Source organism: Macaca nemestrina, chromosome 2 (assembly GCF_043159975.1).
Source record: "Macaca nemestrina isolate mMacNem1 chromosome 2, mMacNem.hap1, whole genome shotgun sequence".
NCBI classification, from domain to species: domain Eukaryota; kingdom Metazoa; phylum Chordata; class Mammalia; order Primates; family Cercopithecidae; genus Macaca; species Macaca nemestrina.
This window is the reverse complement of record NC_092126.1, coordinates 115584027-115603355: the sequence shown is the minus strand read 5'-3', so window position 1 is coordinate 115603355 and position 19329 is coordinate 115584027. Positions and strand designations below refer to the sequence as shown.

At 55.2% G+C, this 19329-nt stretch overlaps 1 protein-coding gene across 25 annotated transcripts in view; it reads left to right on the top strand.

Annotated features, from left to right (window-relative positions):
- LOC105480534 (POC1 centriolar protein A) overlaps positions 1 to 19329 on the top strand; it is an 84588-nt gene that overhangs the window by 62629 nt on the left and 2630 nt on the right. For 5 of the 25 annotated variants that reach the window (XR_011620073.1, XM_011739553.3, XM_011739551.3 and 2 more), the window contains one exon: positions 18446 to 18616. Coding sequence is in view for 13 of the 25 variants with exons in the window: in XM_011739553.3 (XP_011737855.2) it covers positions 18446 to 18616 (171 nt within the window). In the remaining 12 variants the exon portion in view is untranslated. The other 20 variants (XM_071091814.1, XM_011739558.3, XM_011739562.3 and 17 more) reach the window with 12 other exon arrangements.

Genomic DNA, 19329 nt, shown 5'->3' with positions numbered 1-19329 from the left:
CCTCTTGGGAAGCTCCTTGAACAGTACCTGACAACGCCATGCACTGCTGATGTGTTGGGTGCTGCTCCTGTTGCTGCCATTGTCATTATCCAAGGCTTGGAGGCCAGGGGGATCTGCATGACAGCACCAGAAATAGCTCTCCCAATTCTCCACTGCCTCATGAAGCTAGACCCTTCCCTACCCGGGAAGCCGTTCCTTGGCCCTCAGAGCAGAGGTAGCAGGTTCCTTCCATGCACACACATTCACTGAGCCCACTCTGTGTGGTGGGCCCTGTATGAGACCCGGTCCCACCTTCAGGAAGAACTCAGGACTGAATCTGCCGAGGTCGGAGCCAGGCGTCCACAGAGGAGCCGGCAACTGGAATCACTGGAAACAAGTGGGAGTCCAGACACCGGGTCAAGGCCATGGGTCCTCTGGTGTGGGGTAACAGAAGCAGCAGCCCAGGAGTTCATCCTCACCTGATGGGACACTAGGCAAAGTTGAGGCCTGACCCATGCTGAGGGTCTGGGATAGAGTGGAGATAGGGACACAGAGAAGTTGAGACATGAGCAAGGACAGTGCTATCATAGCCCCATCCCAGGGGCGATGAGACAAACAGCACTTTGGCTGGCCCCTGCAAGGCTCCTGGTCTCCGGAGCAAGCCAGCAAGTGGGGCAGCTTCCCCCCAGCCTTCCCAGGCCAAGGGGCCTTGCAGATGAAGAGGAAACCAAAGTGCCCTTGGGACTTGTACAGCATCAGAAACCCTTTAACTCCAGAAATGGGGTTGGTGTTTTACTTTTTTATGAATGCCTTTTTTATAAAATCCATACATTATTTTTCAAAAGTGTATTTATATGGGGAAAATAGACTTTGGGGTGACCTTGCGAGCCAAGCAGGTGCAGTCTTCAGGCCTCCCCACGTAGTTGTTTTAGATGGAAAGTCCTCAGAGTGTGGGGATCACATACTCATCATAATTGTCATCCTCCTGATTTTTATTGGAGGCCTGCTACTTTCCAAGGACTTCCCTGTGTGGCCCTCACTTTATCCTCCCACCTGGCGCATGACAGCAGCATCATGCCAGGTGCAGATAATGTGTTAATAATGGCTTGTTGTGCCTGGACCAGCCTCGGGGTCCAGCCAGCCTGGGGCTTCCCCAGGGGGCCAGGTGATCCTGATCTCAACCACTGTGGGTCAGAGCTTCCCCAGCTTCCCTTGCCAAACAGTTTTGGTGGAGTTAGGCATGGCTTCATCAAGAAATTCTGCAAACCAAACTTGACCTCCCTGAAAGGTAAGGCCAGAAGCTCTTGCCCTGGGCTCTGTGATCAGAGAGCCCAGCAGGCCGAGCGCCTTAGGTCAGCAGCCAAAGAGCACACACACCCTTGCCCTGGCCTGCCCCTGTGTGGGGATGATCCCTCCTTGCCCCAGGAAACACTGAGCTTGCTGTTTGGGGTGCCATTGGTTTCTTCACTAAGCTTCCTCAGGGCCCTGATCCCAGCTGATGCCATGCTTTCAGCAGCTGGGGTTTGTTCAGCTTTACCGTCCCCACCAGCTGTGGGGAGCAACTGTTCCTCCTTGGGTTTCAGGGCTACTCTGTTCACCCAGTGAGCCACCTGCCCATCAGCCTGCGCACACCTCTACCATTCATCACCTGGGTGACCTTGGGCAGGTGACGTCAATCCCAGAGCCTCAGTCTTCTCCCTTGTAAAATGGGGAGAGACACCTCATTGGGTCCTCTGAGCTCTGCTGTGTGGTTCTCGGTTAACTGGGTGTGCTAGACTGGTGCCAGCTGTTCTGTGAAGCACAGCAGTGAGTCGATGTTCTCCTGGGAGCAATATGGGAAAGCACCAGGGCAGGCTTGTGGCACAGGAATGACAGGAGTGGACATTCCACAGTCCCCATGTCGCTGGACTCAAGTCCCAGGAATGCTTTTGAGCTGCCAGTGAGACTCTAGTGTCTGGCTAGGCAGGAGGATAAGAGAGGGGAGAAAGAAGAAGTCATTCCCCAACCCAGGAAGGAGGAGGGCACAGGAGGTGACAGAGGCACTGGGGTACACATAGACACTGTTGAAAATCAGGCATGGGTCATGGGGCCCATTAGATCAGACCCTTTAACCCGGACCTAGGCAACAGGGGCCAAGATGGAAGCTCTTCGAAGATGTATATAGTACTTCCTGTGACAGTACATTCTTTGAATGTAGAGATTGTAATGGTTTTTAGGGAACGTGTATTTCCTAACAATGGAACTGAGGATTTTCTTTGGAGGACTTTTTGTTCCTCAAGCCGCCTGTGGGAATTCTCAGGAACTGCTAGGCCTGAGGTCAGGAGTGTGGGCGTCACATGCTGCGAGCTCCCCACCCCACTGAGAGATCGTATGCCCCTCCCTCAGGGTCCAAGGGCCCTGCTCTGAGCCTGTCCTGAGACCCACCCCTCCCCTGTCCCCTCTGGAGAGAGCACACGCCTGTCCTGTGGCTTCCCTGGGATCACTCACCTGCTGGGCCTGCCTCAAGTCTTCTGAGAAAGTTGGCTCGACCCCAGAGGCCCAAGGGTTCCAGAGAAAAACCCAGACCAGGAGTCAGAAGCTGCAGCTGCTCAGACCCGGCTCTGCCTCTTTTTGGCTTTCCAACGAGGGGAGATTTTAAGCACTGCCCCTCTGTCTGTCTGTCCCATGGGGTGGACAGCAGAGGTCAGCCTCTCAGGTGGGGCCAGGACTTCCCCTGAGGCCTTGTTTCATCTGCCTGCCCCCAGGCCAGGCTCCACTGTTCTGAGCACCCCTGGAGGACTCCAGGCCAGTCCCCGAGGCTGCTAGGCCGGCCTGCCCAGGGATGGGCGCTCAGGGGGTGTACAAGCAGAGGCCCTGACCCTGACCCTGGTACTCCTTCCCCTTGTGCTCTTGGGGGTGCTGCCAGGTGATCTAGGGGTCTTTTTCACAGATGCCAGAAAACTCGCCAGTGAGCAGGGAAAGAGGCTGTTTCCACAAATAGTCACTGCTGCGTGAGCTCACCTCCACACCGGCCCTGTGGCTTCCTTCGTGAACCCTCAAGAGGCCAGAGGGCTGCTGCACAGTGCTCAGCTGCCCTTAGGAGTAACGGAGGTTCCAGTGGTATCTGGAAGTTGCAGAGGTCCTGGGCCTTCCTTAGGGCAAGGGGGTGGAACTCGGGGGTGTGGACAATGACCCAGGAGCTGGGGAGGCTGCTGTAGGGGGGCCCGGCATAGGCCCAACACGCGGCTTGGTGGTTTTGCCTCAGAAGCCCACAGCAAAGTTATTTTTGACTCCAGTTTCACGTCTTGCTGCTTTTTAAAAATACCAAGCCATGAAATTCCTGCTCCAACTGTTTTTTTATGGCACCCAGTGTTTCAGGCTGGCCACAGCAATGCTGTGATGTCACGTTCCAGTTCCTGTGACTCATGGAGGCTGCTGGGCTATGGGACTTGAAAATGCATGTGGTGGGGAGCAGGCAGGGAGCAGGCCCGCCAGCCCTGCTTGTTTGCGTCTCTTTCGCATTTAATTTTGTTAAATGTTCAAGTCATTGCGTTTTGCTGTCCTAACTCAGCAAGGCCAAGGATTTTTGCCTGTTTGCTTTGGGGATACAGAATGGCCTATTTGCTTCAAGATACCTTAAACCTGCTCCCCCCACACACCCATGGTAGTCCTGGCAGTTCCTATTTGACGGGCTGCTCAGGTGAGGCATCTGGTTCCACACTGGTGGGGAAGGTGGCAGTGCCTGGCCCTGATGTGGGCCAAGCTGCCTCACCACTCTCAGGGGCTCTCTGTATCCCTCTTTCCTGGGAGGGCTTGCTGTTGCTTATGGAAATATACACCCAATTTTATAGTTATACCATTTTCCCTGGGGATCGGTCCTCCCACGTGCACGCAGACAGAATTTGTTGGGAGGGTATAGAGTGAAAGTCACCCGGTGCGTCTTCCCATCATCCCAGGAGGGCGTGTGCAGCCCTCCTAACACTGCTGCCACTTGCAGACAGGGCCGTAAGGGTGGTGGTGGGTTGTTTCTGCAAAAATGGGCCCGCTCTCTGCATCAGCACATCTAGCCAGCTCACCTACTTGGTCCAGAGTGGATGTAGCCACCCTCCTTGTTGTGGACCTTCATGGGCTGCCCTTTTGGCCAGAGTCATGTTCAGGTCAACCTGAACTTCTTTGTGGGGGTTTGGAAACAAGAGGCTTGTTTTCCTTCTGTTAAGAGGCTGCGCCGGGCGCGGTGGCTCAAGCCTGTAATCCCAGCACTTTGGGAGGCCGAGACGGGCGGATCACAAGGTCAGGAGATCGAGACCAGCCTGGCTAATATGGTGAAACCCCGTCTCTACTAAAAAATACAAAAAACTAGCCGGGTGAGGTGGCGGGCGCCTGTAGTCCCAGCTACTCAGGAGGCTGAGGCAGGAGAATGGCGTAGACCCGGGAGGCGGAGCTTGCAGTGAGCCGAGATCCGGCCACTGCACTCCAGCCTGGGCGACAGAGCGAGACTCCGTCTCAAAAAAAAAAAAAAAAAGAAAAAAAAAAGAGGCTGCTTCTGGGGGACAAGGGACCCAAGACACTGTCTGGTCTGTGCCAGGAACACACTTGGTGGCAGAGGGACTGGGGAAATGTCTGTCTGTCTGGGCTCCTGGCCCTTCCCCAGCCCTGTTACTATTTTTGGCATTTTTCCCAAAGGCTCCTCTGGCTTTGCAAATGCGGTGGGACAGGGGAACCTGCGTCTTCCCCAAGTCTCAGGTCAGGGCCAGTGCCCTGCCTCCCTCGTGACACGCAGCCTGCGAACAGCACTCAAAAACGGGCAAGCTCATGTTTGCCGGGGGACTGGATGGCAGCTCCCATGGGGGTCTGGCAAAAAACTCAGGTTTTCCATCTTTTATCCCATCTGTGGTTGTGGCAGAAAGCACCCTGTTCCCAAAGAGGCTGCAGATTGAAGGCCCCTGCCTGCCAGATGGGCTCGGCAGTGGCTGTGGTTACCTCTGGGGCTTGGGAATGTTCATGGTCGGTCGTATGAGATTTCTTCTGTGAGGCTCTGAGCAGGCTTGGAGATGGGGGAGGGCTGGGAGATGGTAGGCAGGAGCGGGTGGTGGAGAGCAGAGGCTGGGAGCAGGGAGAGAGGCCCATGCAGGGACATCTCATTTGGGCTGAATCTAGGCTTGCTCTGAGAGGAGGAAGGGAGGGGACTCCAGGTGATTTGCCCTTGCTCCTCTGGGACCTGAGGGCCCTCCAAGGAAAGTCCAAACACAGGCCACAAGAAAGGGGCCTTGAGTGTTATGACAGGAGCCCCAAACTGGCCTGCATGGCTCTGAGATTAAGCAAGCCACAGCCTAGTTCATCACAGCTGACCCCGTGACCACTTGGTGCTTTCCTGAATGAGGCACCACCATAGCAGGGCCAGGAAGGGCTGTAGTCGGGCCTGCTGCTTCCTCCCATGCGCTCTGTTAAGGGCCCTGATCCAGGCCTGTACTATAGGTACGGAACCTCATCATGCCCACAGTGGCCATGGCTGAGGAAGCACAGGAAGCCTTGAACTTAGCATGGCATTTGGGAAGCAATTATTTGCCACTTGCCCTTCTGATCTGGGCCCAGCCAGTGGCTCCAGAAAAGATTATTGCCCAGGTTTCCCCACTGTGGATCAGTGGATACTTGGCAGGATAGGGGAGCCTTGAGACTCCATCCCTAGTGGTTTGTGCCCTTCTTCCTCCCGGAGGTGGCCTTGCTGGGTGGTAGCTGCAGCCTGACTTGCCAGACTAGACTGAGACTTCCAGGCCTCCAGCAAGCTATCAAGCTGTCTCTCTGGCTTAGGATGATAATGTTTTATTGGGTCTTGAGAAAGTAGTTAACTAACTACTTTACATGGATTGTTGGAAAAGTCAGCCTCTGAAGAAATGGGATGCAGAAGGCGACCAAGGCCGAGGTCCACACCCCATGCTCAGCCCTGGAGTCAGAGTCCAGCAAAGCTGATGGCCAAGCCTGACTGGTGTCCTACACCTTGGGGCCTATCCCGGTCAGACACTTGGCTTCTCCGGTGGCCTGTACATGGCTGGCAGGGATGTGCTTGAACCCACCCCGTATCAGTGGGGCTGTGACTCAGGTCCTCCCTTTGGGTGTGAGCAGCACCCCATGGGTCCCAGGAGCATCCGATTTTATGAATGGTCTGAGTGGACCCACTTTTTATAGCTTCTCCTTTTGGGAGAAAGAGTGATATGGAAAAGAGAGCTGTGTTCATGTAAAAGGAGTTGCTTTTAAGCCATGAGATAGGTAAATAGCCAAGATTCCTTAATCTGGTGGCTAATCCACTAATAGAAAATAGTGTTTCATGTACTTCCCGAAGCTAATCCTCAGTAGAGGTGGGGGTTGGGGGATGCAAAACCGTCAGAGAAATCCTATATCCCTGAGATAATGTGAAACAGAACCATGGACCGTAGGCTCAAGGGACCAAAAGCTCATTTTCTGTTGTTTGCAGCAGACTGTGGGGTTAGGGGGAGTGGTTAAAAAGACAGTTGCTGGGTCTAGAGAGATTGGGAAGAATTTTTTAGAAATTGGTTCTTTTGTGAATCGGCTATTTGTGATCCTGGGCATGTTAGCATGTCAGACATCAGCATTAGAGGGGAGCTCCATTCCTTCCTTTCTGAGGTTCAGACCTCAAAGATTTTAGTCATCATCAGACCAGGACTGAGGGGAGGGGAGGAACTGGACTGATTCCTTGACTCCCACCCCCACTTCCTGCCAAAGCAATGAGGCTTCCTCCTCCCACGACTAGCTGGTGGGGGCTGGCCCCTCCTACTGCCTGCCCCACTCTCCTCTGTCCCTTCAAGCCCACCAGGTCCGAGACCCACGCTGGGGTGAGTATTCCTCACAAGCTGGGTGGACCTATCCCTAAATTAGGGCTGCCCTTTGGCCTGGGGGACCTAGGCTGACAGGCACCAGACCTGTGTTCCCTGCATTCCCACAGCACTCAGGGCTGGGCATTTGTCCATCCAGTCAGTACTCAGTGTACACCTGGTGTGTACCAGGTGCTGTCTAGGAGCAGGAAGACAGTGATGAGGAAGAATAGACAGCAATCTCTGTCCTCATGGCACTGGCACGCAGACTGACTGATGTCCACAGGCTGCTTGAAGGGCATCGTTTGTACCCTCTGACATGTAGGCCCCTGAGATGCAGACCATAAGGTGCTGGGTGGTGGCTGGGGCCAGGAGGCAGAGCCTTCGGTAGTGCGAAGGGCTGAGCTTAGACCAGCAGGCCCTGTCTGCAGATGGCTAGGCTGGCTCCTCTGGCCCCCCAGTCATTGCTGACTTGTGGCAGCAGGCTAGCCAGGGCACCACCAGCAAGGCAGGGCCCTGCATGTGCACACACACAGGCGTACACCAAGTAACAAAGCTGGAGTTGGCAGGAGACAGTGCAGAGCTAGGGTAGGCAGTGGGGCCCGGCAGCCCTGCTTTGTTTTGATAGCTCATGAGACCCCACAGCAAAGAGATTCCCCTTTTATTGCATCTGTTTTAGATCTTCAGAATCTGAGTGAAGTCAAAACCATGCTACAGGGGAGACTAATTCAACATTTTTTCATCTCTGCAGTGAAGCCAAAGGAAAGTTAGACATTCAGTGCAGCACAGTTGAGACCAGGGGTGTTGAGTCAATGGCCAGCCCAAGGACATTTGCCCTGGCCTGCCACAAATGTCCTCAGTGGTGTGGCTGGGTGACTGCACCCTCTCCCTGAGACTCAGAGCAGCTGGGGCCACCCCACCTCCGGCCCAGTTATCTGGCTCCTGTGTTGGTGGGGAGGAGACTGGGAACACCAGCCCCACCAGGGGGACCTCGTGGGGGCGCCCACATCAACCACAACCCGGGAAATGATTAAAAGGAGCTTTTCATCACAGGAGAACTTTAAGAAGCAGCCAGACCACCACGTGCATCAATGGCTCACACCCTCCCAAACCTGACCACAGGCTGCCCTATTTGGGGCCTCATCAAGCCCCATCTGTGCCCATGGCTCCCCCAGTATCCCAGAGCTCAGCCAGGGCAATGGCTAGAGGAGTCATGTTCCCCATAGTGCATGCCTGTGCCCAGCCAGACAGAGCAAGTGCTACATGCATATTAGCTGTTAATATGAATATTGCAGTGACTACGAGAGACGCGTTTTACAGACGAAGACACTGAAGCCCTGGGTCTAGTAACTTGCCCAGGGCTGCTTGGCGAGTTAGTGGTCAAGTTTCCCTTTGAACCTAGGCCATATAGCTGAAGAGCCTTCGTGCTTACCACATGGGACCAAGGTTCCCCACTAGGAATCCTTCAGTGGCATTTTCCGAGGGCCCACACCCGTGAGGGGAGGAAGGCAGGCATCCGAGCAGTGGGGCCAGGGCAAGGAGGCTCCTGGGGTAGGAGAGTGGGCGGGCCTCAGGTGGGTGGGGTTGGGCAGGGAAGGCAGTATTGGTGGGCAGCACAGGGCCTGGAGGGCCACAGGAATGCCGTGCCACGGAGTCTGGCCTTTATTCCTGAGCTCTTAGATAGGAAAGGGTCATGGAGAAGCAGTGAGGAGGCAGAGGGTGAAGAGTGTCCCAGGAGTAGGGCAAGGGGAGTCACCAGGAAGCCTAGGTGTGAGGATGGGGACTGAGGAGCAGGCAGGAGGGGCACCTGAGTGCCAAGAGGGAAGTACCTCAAACCCTGCCTGGAAGGCCCTAGTGCAGGAGGAGCCCAGCTGGGGCAGGGGATGGGGTGCCTGCCTGAGTCTGGCGAGGGCAGAGCCCTGATGTGGCTACCCCTGCCAATGATATGCTGACCAACCCCGTGTGGCCACCAGGGAGGCCTGGGACAGCATGGCCCTGTATGCTCACCCTCCTACTGCCTCTCCCAGGCTTTACCCAGCTGCTGCCTCTCCCTTAGTCAGTGCAGCTTCCCATTTTGCCCCATCAGCCACTGATGCCTTATCTCCTGGCCTCCCTGCAAACCTGCCAGCCCAGAACAGTTGCAGCTCCCCTTGCCACTGTGTCCCCAGCCCAGGCAGAGTGCTTGGTGGGACACATGGCTGGATGTTGGCTCCGCCTCCACCCATCAGTCTGGCCCAACCACCCTGTCCACCTCCATGCCACCTGTCTTCCAGCTCAGAGGAGGCTCCCATAGGAACCAGTACCACTCACCAAGGAGGGCCCCAGGTACCACCACCCAGGGCTCTGCTAAGAGCAGGATGTGGATATGGGGAAGGACCCTGGCCAAGGTGAGCACGAGGCCCCTGGGAAGAGGGGCTGCCCCAGAGCTGGGGGGCGGGGGATGGAGTGGGGAATCCTCGAGTGAGGCCTGCACTTGGAGAAGTATTTTTTTTTTTTTTTTTTTTTGAGGCGGAGTCTTCACTCTGTCGCCCAGGCTGGAGTGCAGTGGCACCATCTCAGCTCACTGCAAGCTCCGCCTCCCGGGTTCGCGCCATTCTCCTGCCTCAGCCTCCCGAGTAGCTGGGACTACAGGCACCCGCCACCGCGCCCGGCTAATTTTTTGTATTTTTTAGTAGAGACGGGGTTTCACCGTGTTAGCCAGGATGGTCTCGATCTCCTGACCTCGTGATCCGCCCGCCTCGGCCTCCCAAAGTGCAGGGATTACAGGCGTGAGCCACCGCGCCCGGCCCAGGAGAAGTATTTTTAAGGATTTGGCCAGCCTTGTTCTTTCCTGCCCCTAAAATGTTCTTTGCTGTCAGTGGTGGTGGAGTAGCTTTCCCTGAGCCTAGACGGGACTGGTGCTGCGGCTGTGTCAGTGCTCGGAAGCCCCCAAGAGCTAGGGTCCCTTGTTTGCTGCCTGTGGTGGGTGCCTGACAGATGTATGGAAGTGAATGATGTTGTTGGCTGCCCCCGAGGACAGTTGTGAGTGTCCCACAACTCCTCAGTTTTGGAGAAGTTACGGCTCCAGCTTCCCTGCCATGTTCGCACATGAGTGCATGAGGGAAGCCTTCAGCAAAGGTGCTGATGACAGTGGTCATGGGAGGAGGAGCAGCTCCTCGAAGGGACATGTCTCTGAGGGTGTGACCTTGGTCTGTGCTCTGAAGTACCAGTCCTTCCATTTCATGGCCTGTGGGACCAGGTGGCTGTGGTCAGTTCCTAGGTCGAGGCTCTTCTCCCAGAGTTTATTCTGGAACCAGCGTTCTACAAACTGGCCACAGGCATGTGGGAGCAGCATCCTCCCTGGCTGTGCCTGCTCAGACTTGTGAGCCTGGTGAGGCAGTGCCAGGGAGTGGAGGATTCTCTCTTCCCTTCTGTTTCAAGCTAAGGGCCCTAGGGCGCATATCTCTTCCCTGCTCAACCACTTGAGGCCAAACACCCTGGCCTCCTGAGAGTTCCAAGAGTGTGCCTCAGGGCCTTTGCACCTGCTGCACCTAGTACTTGGAAAGCACTTGCATCAGCTCATCCTGTGTTGCTTTCTCCCAGAGGCCTTCCTGTCAGAGTTGATGTTGTCCTTCCCAGGCCGGGCGGCCCTGGCATCAGCCCCATAGCAGGTGAGCCGTGGCAGGGGCCTGACTCCACCCGGAGCTCAGTCCCAGGTGGCCAGACACACACTCTGCTCCTGTTCCCCTCGCTCTCTCACCAAACACAGAGTGAAAAGGGAATGAAGAGGCCTTGAAAGGAAATAGAAATAGAACTGGGAGAAAAGTGCTAAGAAAAAAATGCAGGACAAGCCCACCTCAAGAGGAAACCAAGCGAGGGAGAAAAAGAGGCTGGGGCTGAAAGAAGGGGAAGTCACACTGGTAGGAGGTGGCCAGCAGGAGAAAGGAGGGACAAAGAAAAAGCCCACATAGCCCAGGGAGAGTGCTGGGGTGTAACTAGACCTGAGGGGAGAAAGTGGGCACGAGGGACTGTACGTTACTCCATGGGGGTGTGAGGCGCAGCCAGGTGAGTCGCACCTGTCCTTGTTTGCTCATTTTGCCACATACGAGGGTGGGGGCTTCACCCTCTCCGGAAGCACTATGCTCCCACCTTCTCTGTGCCTGTCCAGAGAGGAACTCTTCCTGTACCTCTGCAGAGCCCGTGGGAGTGTCACACCACCCGTGCCCCTCGCCAGCTGAGTAGTCATGCAGAGGCCCCTGTGAACTTTCGTGATGCCCCAGATGCCTGAGTCCCTATCACACACATCAGAGAAGCTAAGGCTCTCCCCCCAGCCACCTCGGAGGCCAGCAGAGCTGCATAAACCCAGGCTCTGTCCTAGGCAGGACATCTGAACTGGTCAGTTTGGGCCACTGGTGGGCATGGAGGATGATATGGCATCTGGGCTCAACTGTTCCAACCTCGGAGCCCTGTGGGGCACATAGCAGGCTTTCAGCAGACATCTAATTACTCTATGTCAGTAGAGAAGGACACATCTGAGGTAGTGAGGTGCAGACTGGGGGTGTCTGTTGAAATGTCCCCAGTGTTCTTCTTCTACTTGGAGTTGGGGGCCCAGGTGCCAGACATGTCTCTGAGGACTTGTATTTCAGTGCAGCTTCTTTGGGCATCACTACAATTTTTAGGGGGCTAAAAATAAAAGCCTGTCATTTTAAAATCAGTTCTTTTTATACCATGCTCAGAAGGCCCTTTAAGGTGTTACATAAAACGTCTTACACATCTTGAACTGCGAGTGAGAGAAGGCACACTCGCCCTCTGAATGTTGCCCCAATGGGACAGATCACAGTGTCCCCTGAGCAGGAAAATTAGGATTCAAATAGAATGCCATTGTTCAGCCTCTCCTGGGGGGATTTTCCTTGGAGAACTCAGGTGGATGAATCATGGCTGGAACCCCTACCACCACCTGGCCTGAGCTCCTAGATCCACTGTCCAACCCAAGAGAGCCAACCCAAGCTAGCCTGTCACCATGCTCTTGGTTTTGGTCCCCAGCATCTCAGCATCCTCCCTGTTGGGTCACCTGGGTTGGGCAGTCCCTCCTTCATCCCCACCAAGGAGCTTTCTAGGAGGTTCAGCCCATCGCTGACATCACCCTGGGTCCTGGCAAGGCCCTTGGCTCCCCTGCACTGGACTCTGCTCTCCAGCCTGCAGGGGCCTTGTGGGTCCGCTGCCCTCCCCCTTCCCCCTCCTCCTTCCCTCCTCACCCACTGGCTGCCCCCGATAGGATCCTCAGTAGTCCCAGTCTCAAAAATGCAGAGCAACTCTGCTGCTGGCTCAGGCTTCTCAGACCACCCCATGCCTGCCAGACCCTCTCAACATTCTTGGGGGTCCTCATACTCAGCCTGTGCAATCTGGAGCCCGTCTTCTGCCCCTCCTGCAGAGCCAGTCCTTGTCTTGTGTTCTTGGCCTTGGAGCACATCTCCTCCTCTCTCAGACCCCCATCTAACTCGTCACCAGGTACTGGTGCTTCATTCTTTGTGGCTATCTCTGGTTCTATCCACTTTCCTTCCTGGCTTCTCCTGCCCCCAGTCCAAGCCACCGTCATCCCCTCTGGTTCTCTCTTGCCTGCACCTCACCTTCTCACAGCCGTAAAGCCACTCGCAGACTGTCCCTGTGTAGTAGCCAGAGGGGTCTCAAATCCCCTCAGCCTGGCACCCTCCTGCTCTGAGGGTAAAGATGAAGCTGCTAGGCGTGACCTGCAGGGCCCAACCCGATCTCCTGCCTCCCCCAAGGCCCCCTCTTCTTGCTCCAGTGCACGCGCCTCCTTTGGTCCATCCTTCCCGTTTGTTAGCGGCCAGCCCAGGGCCTTCGCGCACACTGTTCCTTGGGTCCTGATCCTCTTCCTGCCCCTCTTGCCCCTCTGTCCCCCAGTATAGCCCACTGTCTGTGTGCCTGTGTAGCATCTGCCTCGTTGAACTGGGGTGTACCCTGTGGGCCCAGCCAAGTCTGTCTGGGTGTTGTCACCCTGGGCCCGGGACAGGCCAGCACGGGGAGGTGCTTGGTGAGAGTTTGAGTAAGCGAAGAGCGAGGGCAAGGGTCAGCAAATTTAAACAGTAAAGATTCTAGGCTTTGTGGGCCATACAGCCTCTGTCACCACTACTCAACCTGCCATGGACCCAGAAGGCAGATACCGTATGGAAGAGACCATACAGAAGCCAGCAGGCGTATCCATAAAACCTTATTTACACAAAGGGGCAACTGGCAGTAGTGTGCTAACCCTTGGTCTAGAGAAACAGCAGAATACATTCGATGGCAAACAAGTGATTTGAAGACCAAGGTTTTCTTGAGAAGGGTCATGGCTTCCTGGAAATTGCTGGTAACAGAGTAGGAAAAGGGTTCAGAAATGAGCCCCCAGGTGAACCTCAGGCAGATGTGACTTTGAATATAAAACTTCTGGAGCCCTGCTGACCACACCCCATGAGGCTTCCTGACACTGGCCATGAGGGCCTTGACCTGGGAGGCGGACAGTATCGGGTGAGGAGTGACAGTGCCCAGGCCATAGGGTCCTCACTCCAGCTTCCTGTCACTCCGACTTAGGGAGAGAGAGGTACCTTGTTTAAAGGTAAACCTTGTCTTCAGGGGATGGGGCACCCAGCAGTGACCCAGGTGAGTTCCACAGCGTGTTTTGGGACTGATCACTTAATGCTGCAGTGGCACAAGTGCCGGTGAAAGAAGCATTGACAGTGAAGCAACTGGGGCAGCTTCTCGTTGCATATCCAGGAGGAGGTTCTTGTCTCTGTGTCCTTTCAGTTCCTATTACATTGAGTTTTCATGATTCACATGAATTATTCTTATGACCTTTGTCGTAATTCCAAACCTAAATGTTTAGCCAGGTAAGAGACTGCTTTTCAGGGGGAGGTGACACGTGAGGCTGACAATGTGAGGGGGTGGGTGACCCTGGGGGCTGTCCATTCCCACTGGCTGAGGTAGGAGCTTCTGCTCATTTAATTCGGAGCAGCTAGGCCAGGCAGCCTAAACCAGGACAGCAGGTGCTGCTGCTGGGTGAGGACAGGGATCCCCGAGTCTTTCCTCAGGCTGCCTGCATTTGGGCATCAGGGCTGGAAGTGGGATGGGACACCAGCAGGCCTTTCCTTTGGCATTCTTGATGGGGACAGAGCCAAGATGCACACTGCCTGTACACACTGCAGCCAGGCCACCCGGGCTCACAGCCTAGGCTTGTCACTGATAAGCTGTGTAACTTTAGGCAAGTTACTTAATCTCACTGTGCCTCAGTTTCTTTTTTTTTTTTTTTTTTTTTGAGACGGAGTCTCGCTCTGTCGCCCAGGCTGGAGTGCAGTGGCCGGATCTCAGCTCACTGCAAGCTCCGCCTCCCGGGTTCACGCCATTCTCCTGCCTCAGCCTCCCGAGTAGCTGGGACTACAGGCGCCCGCCACCTCGCCCGGCTAGTTTTTTGTATTTTTTAGTAGAGACGGGGTTTCACCGTGTTAGCCAGGATAGTCTCGATCTCCTGACCTCGTGATCCACCCGTCTCGGCCTCCCAAAGTGCTGGGATTACAGGCTTGAGCCACCGCGCCCGGCCTCACTGTGCCTCAGTTTCTTCATCTGTAAAATGGGGATGATAAAAGCTCCTACACTGAAGGTTTCTTGAAGTTTTTGGTACACACGAGCGCCCCACGAAAGTCAGCTGCCAAGAGAAGCCCACGGAGCAGAGGGTCAATCATCAGGGTGAATCGCCCAGAGCCCAGTCCCAGGACTTCCTGCTGGTCCCCCTCATACTGCACGGAGGACCTAAGAATGTTCCCAGGGCGGCACCAGGTCCTGGGAGAGGGAATGAGCTGCCTGGTTTCTCTAAGCTCAGCAGATGGAAGGGGCCGCACTGTGGGAGGTTGGACCCCAGCATGAGGGAGTTCTGGGAGATGGGCCATCTTTCCTGGCCACTTTGCCCAGGCTGCTCCTCTAGCAGCCAGAGCCCTGGACTCCTCAACCCCTGTGTCAGTTTCCCTTTACCCTGCCTCAACGTCAGAAGCCATGGACACTTGTGTCAGGTAAAGCAGTTTCCCTTGTTGACACCTGGCACCCGACCCAGCCTGTACCTCTTTGGGGACTTTCTGAGGGGCTAGGACCAGACCTCTGGCCCCTGCTCCCCTGTACAGAGCACAGGGTGAGAGGCAGTGTGATCGAGGAGCTGTTTGGAAGGTCAGCGCTCATTTGCCCTTGAATAAATGAAAGTCGAGGCTGCCAGGCTATGGAGTGTGGACCCGGGGAGGCTGCAGAGGTGTTTGCTTGCAGAGCACTCCCCTCACCCTCCAGGGCAGGTGTGGCCTTGTCTCCAGCCTGGGGAGGACAGGCGCTGTGTAGCAGGAGAATTCCCGGGGTGGACGGAGCATGAGGCAAGGAGAGCAGCCTGCTTGGCTGGGCCCCGCTGGGAGTTGTGCCACTAGGCAGCAGGCGGGAACAGCAGTGGCTTGTGTACACCGAGGTAGCACATATTTTCTGAACCCTCGCATGGGGATATGCTTACTTTTTGTTCTGAACCGACAGGTAAAGTTACATTCTGAACAAGGCCACATGATATGGCTCCAAACCGGTCTGTGCCAGGGATGCCCCCCACGCACCCCCTCTGCCATCTCAGATGCTCTCCTGCCCTCCTCCCACAGCTCCTGTGCAGCTGGGGAAGCACAGTGGCACTGTGGTGGCCTGTCCTGGCTGCTCTGGGCCTGTGGCCCGGACAGACTCCCTGCAGGTGGCCTGCCAGCCCTCCCACCTGTATGTGCCACCAGCCCTGAGTGTGTCTTCACTTTGCCACTTGGATGCCCAGTGGGGCATTTCCATCATGGGGGAACCCCTTCCTTCCCCTTGTAGAGGGAAGGCACACCAGCAGCATTTGAGATTTCCATGTTTCAGCCAGGCGCAGTGGCTCATGCCTATAATCCCAACACTTTGGGAGGCCGAGGCGGGCAGATCACGAAGTCAGGAGATCGAGACCTGTCTCTACTAAAAATACAAAAATATTAGTCGGTCACGGTGGCAGGCGCCTGTAGTCCCAGCTACTCGGGAGGCTGAGGCAGGAGAATGGCGTGAACCCAGGAGGTGGAGCTTGCAGTGAGCCGAGATCGCACTGCTACACTCCAACCTGGGCAACAGAACCAGACTCCGTCTCAAAAAAAAAAGAGATTTCCATGTTTCACTTTCTATAAGGAGTCACCATTTTCTGTGAAAATGAGGCCCTGTGCTTTATTAATTTGATTTTTAAGAAAAAGATAAAAAATTTTAAGAAAGTAGGATTTTTTTTTTTTTAACTATATGGAGCAGAGAATGCCAGACAGCATTCTAATGTACAGAAATCCAAAAAGCATCCTGCTCTCCTAGGCCTTCTCCTGGCTCAGAGTGGGGGCAGCTGGGATCACATGTGCTGGGAAGGGCCTGGTGGACTTCTTTCTCCCTGATGGTGGCCACCACCCGGCACCTTGGCAGAGAAGGAACAGGGGAAGCCGAGACCAAACGCAGAGATGACACAGCTCCTCTGAAGCTAGGCTGGAGGGGGAGAAACTGCCTTGGGGGGTGTTGGGCCTCGTAAAAAGCCTGTTTGTCTACTATGCTGTGAAGTGATCCTCAAAGCTCTGAGAGGAAGGCCTCAACAGGGTGGCACCTTCATGCAGGGGGCTGGTTGTGAAACAGGTGATGCTTCTCTTTTCAAATAATTTAGACACATTTAGTGGTCACATTCCTACTGAGCTGAAGTATGGGCCCCCTATGGAACTAAGTGGAGGCCCCCGTATTGACGTTGGCCCAACACCTCGCACACGTTTTCTGGGCCCACTATCTCCACGTTTGCAAATTGAGTTCCTGTGAAAAGTTTGAAAAAAAATAAAAATAATAAAGGCAGAAGAGGAAAAACAGGCTCCTCTGCTGTGGCCTTGAGTTTGGGGCCATCGGAAAAAGTCTGGATGAAGAATGATTTTGGCCCTGTGAGTTTCACAGCAGCCAGTGGAAACTTCCAGGAATGCTGCCCCAGGCCAGCTGGGGGCTGTTTCCGCTGCCACTTTTATGAGCTGCAGACCCCCTCCCTGGCTGGCTGGCTGGCCAGCACAGGGGGAATGTGATGGTCTCTTTCAGCTCAGCTCTGCCTCTCAGGGTGCAGTTTGTGTTCCATGGACAGCATTTTTCCAGGCTCTGTCCAGTGACAGAGGGTTCAGAGCCCTCACAGCCCAGATTGGCTCGTTTAGAAGGGGCCAGCCACCAGGCGGAGCACCCTCCACGGCAGCTGACATCCGTGTGGGATGCTGCAAGAATTTATAGCAGCCTTAGAGGGGAAACTCCCTCCTAAAATGTTTCAATGTTATATTAAATGTATGAAAGAAAGTTTTATTTCCACTGGACCAAGGCCCAGGACTTCATGGAGCCCCAGGGAAGGGGGCAAAACCTCTTGGGAAAGCACACAGGTGAGGTTAATCTGACCCTCCTGATGCCTATGGGCTGCATGGTATCAGAGTCAAGGCTGCCATACTCACATGGGCTCATCCAGTGGCCGGTGGGGGCCTGGCATACAGTAAGGCACTCAGCCAACCCTAAAGAGGGAAGTGAAATGACGCCAGAGGCGTCATGGCCAGCATGGTCCAACTGTGCAAGTGATGAGTGGGGCAGGCTTGCTCTGGTCCAGCCCCTCTTTGGGGAGCATGCAGGCTACCAGACAGTGCTGCCCCTCTGCTGACACTCTGTCCAAAGCCAGAGGAGGAGGGCAGCTTTTCCCAGCCTGTCTGGGAGCTATGTCTGCAAGACTGGCCCTGGCCCATGAAGCACACACAGCTCCAGCAGCTGGGGGCCTTTGGCAGGCTAGGCAGGCAGGTCCGCAGGTGAGCCATTGTGCTGGGTGTGTAAGAGAGGCCAGGAGAGCAAGGTCCCAGCTTCAGGAAGGCAGCATGATGACAAGCACCATCAGGGTGAGCAACTGCTGGGCTGCTGAGTTACCTAGGCCATGAGCTTGGTTGTCCTTCACACTGGGAGGAGAAAGTGGGCTCAGAGAGATGAAGTTGTCATGGCCTGTGATTGCCCTGGGCTGAAGTCCCAGATGACATAACCTATAGTAGTCCTCATTGGACTTGGACAGGCAGAGACCCTCCTGGGATTAGGGGACTCACTCACCTCCCTGCCTTTGTTCCCTGCCAGCCTGGGAGGCTCTTCCAGGTGTGAGGAGAAGGACCCAAGGGAGTGCCATCATTTGTGGGTGCAGTTTTCTCACCTCTGGAGTGGAGGTGGTTGATGGTCTCCAGTTGTTTATGGACAGTGCCTGGCTCAGACAAGGAAGCTGGTTTTGCTCCAGAAGTCCATTCTAAATGCCAGGCCACCAGGGTGGGGGGTTCCTGACCCCTTGGTTCTCAAGAAATGACCAAAGGCTGTGGGACCTGCCATCTAGTTTCCCTCACTATGTCCCCACCCCCTGCCCACAAACATCAGAGATCAGCCATCCAGAGCCAGGAGAAGCAGACATAAAGGCAAGGGCTGTCCCAATAGCACCAGAGACAAGGGGCCTGGCAGAACCCCTGGGTGGAAAGAGCCAGCTGGCATTTGGGCAGTGGCTGAGGCAGCCAAGTGGGGACTGGCCAAGGAGGGTCCCTAGAGCAGCCTGGTGGCCCTTCCGTGTTCTGACCCAACCACTGTTTATTTTGCAGACAGTCTCCATCCTGGAGCAGCGGTTGACACTGACAGAAGACAAGCTGAAGCAGTGTCTGGAGAACCAGCAGCTAATCATGCAGAGAGCAACACCGTGATCGGGGGAGCAAGAATCAGGAGCTCGGTTGATTTGCGGGTGGCAGGCCAGGGATTTGTACCGTGGGACTTGGGTAAATAAAGGGAACTGAACTCTGTGGGAATCACATCCATACCGGAGCCCTGGATTTTTGCAGTTCTGCCCTCCATCTTGCTATCTGCACCAGGAGGCTCTCCACCTGGCAGCCAGAGGTCCCCAGTGGGCCGGGCTCACACACAAATCAGACCCGACTGAGAGGACCACATTTTCCTTAATGTAAAGGAGCCACTTGAAAATGCCTGCTCCCTCGGGGTCCTGAGACTGTGGCTCCCCCTCTGGAGGAGGTGGCCCCACCATGCCTTGATTTTCACTCATCATTTGGACACGTGATTGGCTTTTGCCACCCCTGCCATGGCGTAGAAATTGACTGCACACTGATTGGATGAGCCGGGGGGTTTCTCTAAATCTGACTAAAGGCCCAAAGTGGGCCCATCTGAGTCAGGTTTGTCGGGAACAAGCCCTCTCGAGTGGGTGGTGGCTTTCAGTGGCCCTGGTTTCTGTTCCACCCGTGTTCACTGGAGCCAGGTGGCTTCCTCCTCCTTGCGTGAGTGAGAGCACAGGAATCTCAAAATTAAACGTGACTTCATTGCACTTGTTGCAGGAGTGGCTTATGCTGGATGATACTTAATCAATCTTCCCATCCCCAGGGCCCAAACAGAATGAGAATGGTGACTTGGGAGGGCCCCCGCCAGGATTGCCTCTGAGGCCAGGACACCCCTGTTTTCAGCTGTTCAGGGTGTCGGGGAA